The following is a 9,868-nucleotide window of genomic DNA, read 5'->3' as shown; positions in this document are numbered from 1 at the left end:
GAACCAGACCCAGACCCCCAACCAGCCCCGACCCAGACCCCCAACCAGCCCCCACCCAGACCCCCAACCAGCCCCCACCCAGACCCCCAACCAGCCCCGACCCAGACCCCCAACCAGCCCCCACCCAGACCCCCAACCAGCCCCGACCCAGACCCCCAACCAGCCCCCACCCAGACCCCCAACCAGCCCCCACCCAGACCCCCAACCAGCCCCCACCCAGACCCCCAACCAGCCCCCACCCAGACCCCCAACCAGCCCCCACCCAGACCCCCAACCAGCCCCCACCCAGACCCCCAACCAGCCCCGACCCAGACCCCCAACCAGCCCCCACCCAGACCCCCAACCAGACCCCCAACCAGACCCCACCCAGACCCAGAACCAGACCCACAACCAGCCCAGACTAGGGTAAGGGTTAGGGTTAGGGTTAGGGTTAGGGTTAGACGTCTGGCTCCCGTCACGGTGAGGGGGGAGGAAGGGTAGGGTTTTGAAGAGGAGAGGCCCTCCTGGGGTTCCCCCTCCTTATGGGTTTGGAACACTTGTTCTGTGGGAAGGCAGACTCCACTCGTTGAAGTTAGTTAACCTCGTCCATACGCCATTCAGACACTACCAGCTTTATGATTATGACTGTATATGACACAGACAGATAAAGTGGTATTGATAAGTAATACAATGCATGTTTTACTGTTTAAATTAATATTGATCTTAAACACATTATGATCAGGTAAATAAACAAGGAGATTAATGGATTTAATGAAAGACCTCACTAACTAATGTGTAAATCTGTAACTTCATGTAACTATAATGTTTAATATGTAACACTTTTGTACATAATTCTTGCGGAATTACTACATCGAATGTACTGTGGGCACCGTGGGTGGAAAGATGAATGTGGGGGCCTTAGTTTAGCATTGTGATTGGCCAAGGACATCTTAGGGGAGGTCACACAAGTAGAAATATAACGCGGGGGTCGGAAGCCGCTCGCGAGTTCTTTGCAAACCAACTCAGGTTATTTTGTTACTCTGTGCAGTTACAATAAAGCCTTGATCATTCAACCCGAGTCCTTCTCGACCTCTCGTATTTTGTCGGTTACGTTAGATTGTCGGTACAATCTAACGTAAATCCATTGATTTCGGTTGGAAGACTCATTGCTCTTTGACCGGAAACGGAAAGGGTGGCTGGTTGTAGTCTTTTCGCTCCGTTTTAGCCCAACTTTTGAGACGGAGAACCGAGCGAAAAGACTACAACCAAACGTAAACACCCCCCCTTCCAGTTTACGGATCCGGTCCGGTTTCCATATTGGAAATACAGGGTGGCAACCAATATAGCCTGAATAAACTTAAATGTGACCATATTTCAAATGGGGATCATCCACATTTGTTTATTAAACATCTTAAAGACTGTAAAAATGCAAAAGTTCATCTCATCTCATCTCTCTTTTTTCATCAAGTTTTCATTTTCCACAGACGACAAACACAAAATATGGAACAAAAAAGAATACGGGACCATAATTTGTATTGGGAACATCAACATTCCATTGCTAGACACCTCAAGGATAATAAAAAGGCTATGTTAGAAAAATGTACCTTTGGGGTGCATGGGACCCCCCCCCCCCCCCCCCTTCCTACCCTACTAGACCCACAACCAGACCCACCACCAGACCCAGACCCACAACCAGACCCACAACCAGACCCACCACCAGACCCAGACCTTGCAGAACCACTTCAAACCATCTCCTGCTCCTCTTCATGCTGACGGGTCTTATGAGGTCATGACGGCACATCCTGACATAACGTGTTGATATCATGACGTCATGACATCGTGACGTCATGATATCTCTTCATCGTGATATATTGTTTTATTATGACGTTATGATATCATCATTACGTCATGAATCTCCTGTTTTTTTTTCTCTGTGCCAAAGACCACCAAACCCTGGTGGGAGAGTTGAAGATCCTCCAGGTTCAGGGAAGTGGGAGCACTCGTTTTATAAATCCTGAGACACGTGTATCTTCAGGACGTTGTTTCACCCGAAGCCACTCGACTCCCTGAGGAACACGTTCACCACTCCTTGGATCCTCTTACTGGGTTGTTTTGCATCCCAAGTTATTCATGTTTTTAATCTTTGCGATTAAACTGTGCTCGTTTCGTCAATATCAGATTAATAAAGAAATTAAGAGGAGAAAACTGAGTATGTTGTGTTGACTGATTTGTACCTGCTTGGAATGAAGCCTGCTTTCAAAACTTGCATTTTTTTTAAAAAGACTTTAACGCTTCTATTGCGCTTTTTTAATTTTTTTATTCTTACTGTAATTTACAAAATCTTAACTAGAAGGTACCTCACGTTTTCCAGCAGGGCTTCCCCCACAAACACCCTCTGGTTGAGCAAGAGAGATGGTTTCCCTTTCGTTTATTATTGGAAATTTGTCAGTTGGGCGGGTGGGTAATCCCCTTCAGCATCAACTGAGGAGTAGCTTCAGAGACGATGGAGAATATAAGCCGGGGGTTCGACTCCCATTGCATCTCTCAGCTCAAGTCAGGTTAGTGAGTGTTAACCTCATAATAATAATAATAATAATACATTTAATTATATATATATTTAATAACCCACCTTATTTATCACATCTTTATTTATAATTATGATTAGATTAATTTTGATAATTACGATTTTTTGTATACTTGGTAGGCTATAGGCATGGTATTATATATTTTTGTATCTCATTACGCGAATAACCCAAGACATATTCGTTCTAAAGATTGTTTTTATCTCTCCAAGGATCTCTATGTCGTCTCACACGGAGCCGCGTAGGCCTACCTCCCCCTGGGGGAGATTCCTCGAGGTTCTCCCCGGACGCGGGCGTCCCTCCAAGCCGAGGTCGCAGTCTCTGAATATGGTGGTCTCCCGAGGAGGTCCGTACAGCTGTCTTTAGAGCTTGTATTATTTGCTTTTACATCATCTTGTAGGTCCTACCGTAGCATGCGAAGTAGAAAATCAAGTGCACGTTCTGTCCGAGCCCGGCCCGGGCCGACACATTAACTGTAATTATGAGCCCGAGCCCGAGTTCAACCAGACATTTTTTTTATACATGTGTAACTTTGTACACATTTGTTACTTAGGCCTACTCTGCTAAATATATATGTAAGCGATAAAGCATACATAGAACGCCGGTCAATATCGGTGAAATAGTCCTGAAGGGGCTTATTTTCGATAAGGACCGGCGACGTTCTATACATTATCCCGCTTATTACACGGCTACTTGCCAAAACGAAAAAATAACTTCACATGGTGTGTCTTTTTACAATTTATTCGTTACCAGCCAGGGCCGGCCCTGACCAATTTGGCGCCCTAGGCAAGATTTTTGCTGGTGCCCCCTACCCCTTTGGATCGCACAGTAAATTCGACTACCAATGTTCATAAACTCAGAGAAGCTACAAAGCTTTGTTTTTGAGACTCTTTGATTTTAGATAGAAAATTAAACCCACAAAACGTATTACAAACCAAGTAACAAGCAAAGAATCACTCATACAATAAGGCATGCACAAAATACTGCAAAGAAATGCACAATGTTTACTAAAGGCATTCATAAGCAAAATAATAGATATGAGTTCAATTCAAATTATTGTAAATACAATTAAATGTAGTATGGTTTATCTAGTTTGGTTCTAACCAGAGATTAAACAAGCACTCAACTGAAGTGTAAAAAAAATACAATAATATATTATTATATGAAAGATATTGGAAATGTAAGATATGCAAACCACAAACTATCATCAAAATCAGCTTGAAAATAAACACTGCTCCAACAATGGTTACTACAATGCATTGGATAATTTAAGGATTATACCCCCATTTTACTGTGGCTTACAAACTGTTATGGACCTATGTACATAGCAGACATGTTTTGATTTTCATTGAAGCGTGCGGGTTTGGATTGAGCAGCAGTCCAGCTAGGTAAAGAGCTGCCGTTCCTTTTCTTTTTTAAAAACAAACACTGCATGACTAGTTAACTCCGGTTAAGTTGTTTACACGTTGCTTGGCAACGCGCTACGCCCTGACAACTGTTGGCGGATTATTTGTATTTACTAAATAATAAAACCACATATTGCTTCGATTAGTGAATAAATTAAAACAATAGCCACGTATTAAGCAGAGTTATGTATAGGGAACAGTTAGCTCCAGAGAAATAAAGATAGAAAGGTGAACAAGAGCCAGACAAAGTGACCAGTTGGCTATAGCCAGCCAGGCCTACATTAAAGATAAACAAATTAAAGTTACTGTATTTCTGTCTTTTCCAGTTTTTCCTCCTCTTCTTTCGTTCTCTTCCTCCCCTGGGCGCCAGAGTGTTTAGGTTTCTTTGACATTGCGATGTGCAAATAGATAGCTTTCTCCTCTCCGGTCCGAATTATGTATCAAGTGGGTAACTAAGGTAACTCGTCCCTCCCAACCTCCCGATTCAGGTAGAGTCTGTGGGGGGGTCATGTTATGTTGTCTAATATTTATTTCGACTTAACTACTGGTACTAAGTAATATAAACATTGAAGTTAAAGTTAGATGAATACAGTATGCAAAAAAAAACAGAAATAAAAAAAGCCTATGCCCAGGGCCGGCCCTGTTACCAGCATTCGTAGTGCTGGTCAGCAGAGAAATAGTCCACCAAAGACGTGGACGTCGCTTAGCAACCGAAGACGCTGGGGTTGACAAGTTACCGGACTACTACCTCTTTAAAGTCCATGATGACTACTACACATGCAAGTGAACGGAGCGTTCCACGGCATTGAGAAGTATTAAAGGCCTATAATATTTCTGTTTATTGTATAGATTGCTCCTCAGATTAGGCCAATAAAGCAATGATAAAAAAAATAAAAAAATAAAACACCAACGCTCGATCAAAGGCCCGGCCCGACCCGGCCCGATGATGGTAGTGGGAAGTATCGGCCCGACCCGACCCGATGATGGTAGTGGGAAGTATCGACCCGACCCGGCCCGCGGGTCGGGTCGGGCTCGGGCTCAGGCAGAGAACCCAAACTCTACTGCGAAGCACTTTATCGGAGATGTAGCCTAATATTAAACGAGCTGCGCCTGTCTCCACAGAAGAAGCTTCTTTCGAGGAGCACTTGGAGAGTCGGCGTCTGTCGGAAGCCGTGGGGCAGCTCATCGCCCGAGAGGAGGGTCTGTACGGAGGGGCGGCGCAGGAGAGAGGAGCGGTCCAGACGGCGCGTCTCGCTGCGGACCGGACAGTCTTCACCGGCCAACTGAGGCAGGCCTTGAGCCGCTCTTTTAGCTCCGAGGCGGAAGACGTCGAGGTGCTGAGGTCTGCAGTGGACGCCATCCGCAAGGACGAGGAGCAGGACCGGAGGTGGCAGGCGACGGGTCGGGTTCCACCGGACTGGAGGCCCGGTGGCTTTTGGGCGCTCCACGACGAGGCGCTGGCGGACTTAGTGGAGGAACGGGTGAACGGAGCTTCGTCGCCCGGAGACGGACAGGGTCTGTCCTCCATCCAGCGAGAGATCCTCGAAGTCGGCCGGCAGCTGAAGGAGGACATGGGTCGGGTGGTCCGGGTGGTTAAGGACTGTTACCCCGCGGAGGTGGACATCTGTAACCTCTACGGCCGGCTGTACCACCGTGCGTTCAGCTCAAGGCTGTCGATGATCGCGGAGTTCGGACTGGTAGACGAGGACTGCAGTGTCCTCCTCCGCTGGGTCAATAGCCACTACCCCAGGTACGTCCTCCCTTCAGGCCTGATTCACCTCTAGTCCCTTTGCTCACTTCAGGCCGATTCCCTCCTTGTGACTGTCATACTACAACACATGACGGGATGGTTCTCCTCTGCGTTTCAGCATCCTGAGAGATGAGGTTCTGAGGGGTGAAGTGGACTCGGATAGGCTGGGTCCCCTGCTGCCCCAAGACCTCTACACACCCCTGGAGGCGCAGTTCCTCTCCACTACACAGGTAGGTTGAACTGGGCAGCTCCCAGTAGAACCAGTAGCAGACTGTAGTTGAACTGGGCAGCTCCCAGTAGCAGACTGTAGTTGAACTGGGCAGCTCCCAGCAGAACCAGTAGCAGACTGTAGTTGAACTGGGCAGCTCCCAGTAGAACCAGTAGCAGACTGATGTTGAACTGGGCAGCTCCCAGTAGAACCAGCAGCAGACTGATGTTGAACTGGGCAGCTCCCAGTAGAACCAGCAGCAGACTGATGTTGAACTGGGCAGCTCCCAGCAGAACCAGCAGCAGACTGATGTTGAACTGGGCAGCTCCCAGTAGAACCAGCAGCAGACTGATGTTGAACTGGGCAGCTCCCAGTAGAACCAGCAGCAGACTGATGTTGAACTGGGCAGCTCCCAGCAGAACCAGCAGCAGACTGATGTTGAACTGGGCAGCTCCCAGTAGAACCAGCAGCAGACAGCGGTTGTGTTGTGGATCTCCTCAGGAGAAGCTTCGGAGGAGCTTGGATCTCTTCCTGAAGGCGGAGGAGGCCTTGTGGAGTGGAGGAGCTCCACCCACGGCTACAGATGGCTGCCCCTCCAGCCCGCTGGCCATAGATGTACTCCAGGTACCTCCTCCACCTTCTACACCACCAGCACCTCCTACACCACCTCCACCTCCTACACCACCACCACCTCGTACACCACCACCACTCCTACACCACCTCCACCTCCTACACCACCACCACCTCCTCCACCACCAACACCTCCTCCACCTCCTCCACCACCTCCACCTCCTACACCACCAGCACCTCCTACACCACCTCCACCACCACCACTACCACCCCCACCTCCTCCACCCCCAGCACCCCCTACACCACTCCCCCTACACCACCTAATGCAGTTCTGCTCCCTGCGCCTTTAGTGTCTTAACGGAGCAGTAGTGGAAACAAAGTGCATCCTGGGAGATGAACGCAAAGCCCAGCTGGTCGCGTGTGTGCTTGTTGAATTCCTAGACAGGTAACACGCACACGCACACGCACACACACACACACACACACACACACACTCACTCACTCACTCACTCACTCACTCACTCACTCACTCACTCACTCACTCACTCACTCACTCACTCACTCACTCACTCACTCACACACTCTCACACTCTCACACTCTCACTCTCTCACTCTCTCACTCTCTCTCTCTCTCTCTCACACACACACACACACACACACACACACACACACACACACACACACACACACACACACACACACACACACACACACACACACACACACACATTGGGCCACTAATCTCCTTCACATCTACTTACATCTAACTTACATTTTCTCCAAAAGGGTTATTTTTCATATTAACTTATTCCAACAAAATGGGAAGTGGGTAAATAACGTCCTGTATTGAAATGTCAGTTTGAAGAGCTTCCTCTCCAACGTGATGGGCAGCTCGGCAGGAAACAGCAGACAGCTCCTCCTGGCACACCTCCTCGTCCTCCAGCAGTTCAGGTTCAGTCAACTCCTCTTACTCCTCCTGTTACTCCTCCTGTTACTCCTCCTCTTACTCCTCCTGTTACTCCTCCTGTTACTCCTCCTGGTCGGTCATACTCCTCCTGTTACTCCTCCTGTTGCTCCTCCTCTTACTCCTCCTGTTACTCCTCCTCTTACTCCTCCTCTTACTCCTCCTGTTACTCCTCCTGTTACTCCTCTTACTCATCCTCTTACTCCTCCTGTTACTCCTCCTGTTACTCCTCCTGTTACTCCTCCTCTTACTCCTCCTGTTACTCCTCATGTTACTCCTCCTCTTACTCCTCCTGTTACTCCTCCTGTTACTCCTCATGTTACTCCTCCTGTTACTCCTCATGTTACTCCTCCTGTTACTCCTCCTATTACTCCTCCTGTTACTCCTCCTCTTACTCCTCCTGTTACTCCTCCTGTTACTCCTTATGTTACTCCTCATGTTACTCCTGTTACTCCTCCTGTTACTCCTCCTGTTACTCCTCCTGTTACTCCTCCTGTTACTCCTCCTGTCACTCCTTATGTTACTCCTTCTGTTACTCCTCCTGTTACTCCTCCTGTTACTCCTCCTGTTACTCCTCCTGTTACTCCTCCTGTCACTCCTTATGTTACTCCTTCTGTTACTCCTCCTGTTACTCCTCCTGTTACTCCTCCTGTTACTCCTCCTGGTCGGTCATACTCCTCCTGTTACTCCTCCTGTTACTCCTCCTGTTACTCCTCCTCTTACTCCTCCTGTTACTCCTCCTGTTACTCCTCCTGTTACTCCTCACTGTTACTCCTCCTGTTACTCCTCCTCTTACTCCTCCTGTTACTCCTCATGTTACTCCTCATGTTACTCCTCCTCTTACTCCTCCTGTTACTCCTCCTGTTACTCCTCATGTTACTCCTCCTGTTACTCCTCATGTTACTCCTCCTGTTACTCCTCCTATTACTCCTCCTGTTACTCCTCCTCTTACTCCTCCTGTTACTCCTCCTGTTACTCCTTATGTTACTCCTCATGTTACTCCTGTTACTCCTCATGTTACTCCTGTTACTCCTCCTGTTACTCCTCCTGTTACTCCTCCTGTTACTCCTCCTGTTACTCCTCCTGTCACTCCTTATGTTACTCCTTCTGTTACTCCTCCTGTTACTCCTCCTGTTACTCCTCCTGTTACTCCTCCTGGTCGGTCATACTCCTCCTGTTACTCCTCCTGTTACTCCTCCTGTTACTCCTCCTCTTACTCCTCCTGTTACTCCTCCTGTTACTCCTCCTGTTACTCCTCACTGTTACTCCTCCTGTTACTCCTCCTGGTCGGTCATACTCCTCCTGTTACTCCTCCTGTTACTACTCCTGTTACTCCTCCTGTTTCTCCTCCTGTTTCTCCTCCTGTTACTCCTCCTGTTACTCCTCCTGTAACTCCTCACTGTTACTCCTCCTGGTCGGTCATACTCCTCCTGTTACTCCTCCTGTTACTCCTCCTGTTACTACTCCTGTTACTCCTCCTGTTTCTCCTCCTGTTACTCCTCCTGTTACTCCTGTTACTCCTCCTGTTACTCCTCACTGTTTTCAGTACACAGAAGGGTTATTCCCATCTTAAATAACCGGTGGCAACCAGAAGCTGTTTCATTTGTTTCTAACAACATCCCCAAAACAACCGTCTGTAATGAGATGCTTTGCTCAAAAGTCTTTAGGCTCAGGCTGTAGTTGAAGCTCTCTTCTGTCTCCATGTGTTCAGGGACTACGTTGTGAAGAAGGCTCATCTGTTCCCAGATGATGTGAAGGAACGCTGCCTACACACACTGAGCTCTGTGAAGGAATCCACTCACACATGGCTACTGAGCCCCACCCTGAAGTCTCTGAAGGTATGTCCCCCTCCAGGGATTGACCTAACACTAACCCTTCCATACGAGGGATGGACCTAACACTAACCCTTCCATACGAGGGATTGACCTAACACTAATCTCTCCCTAAGAGGGATAGACCAAACACTCTCCCTTCCCTAAGAGGGCTTGACCTAACACTAACTCTTCCCGACAAGGGATAGACCTAAAACTAACCCTTCCCTACGGGATGTCTATATTTTTAATGAAACTACAAAGCCTGCTAAACCTGTACTAGACCTCACTCGGATAACTAGATGTACACGATGTAACCGTTGACTATCAGCCTTCACACGCTGAGATCTGGGATGGGGATGAAGGCTTCTGTGTTCCGTGCTAAACTCATTCGCTTAGGAAAGGGGAGGGGTTATAGGAAAGGGGAGGGGTTATAGTGATGGGAGGGGTTAGATGGTAAAGAGGAGGGGTCTGGGGGAAAGGGGAGGGGTTATAGTGATGGGAGGGGTTATATGGTAAAGAGGAGGGGTCTGGGGGAAAGGGGAGGGGTTATAGTGATGGGAGGGGTTATATGGTAAAGAGGAGGGGTCTGGGGGAA

General features: G+C 48.2%; 1 protein-coding gene across 1 annotated transcript; it reads left to right on the top strand.

Moving 5' to 3' along the window:
* Positions 1–2,618: 2,618 nt before the first annotated feature.
* LOC132457315 (tumor necrosis factor alpha-induced protein 2-like) lies at positions 2,619–9,647 on the top strand. Its single transcript, XM_060051558.1, has 7 exons — positions 2,619–2,907; positions 5,090–5,717; positions 5,836–5,947; positions 6,427–6,549; positions 6,846–6,940; positions 7,354–7,446; positions 9,171–9,647. Exons 1-7 carry the CDS (start codon positions 2,781–2,783, stop codon positions 9,355–9,357), a joined length of 1,365 nt encoding a protein of 454 aa, XP_059907541.1. The 5' UTR covers positions 2,619–2,780; the 3' UTR covers positions 9,358–9,647.
* The last annotated feature ends 221 nt before the right edge of the window (positions 9,648–9,868 follow it).

The sequence above is a fragment of the Gadus macrocephalus genome, chromosome 5, assembly GCF_031168955.1.
Source record: "Gadus macrocephalus chromosome 5, ASM3116895v1".
Lineage (NCBI taxonomy): Eukaryota > Metazoa > Chordata > Actinopteri > Gadiformes > Gadidae > Gadus > Gadus macrocephalus.
Note: the sequence above shows the minus strand (reverse complement) of the source record. Positions and strands in the feature narration are given on the sequence as shown.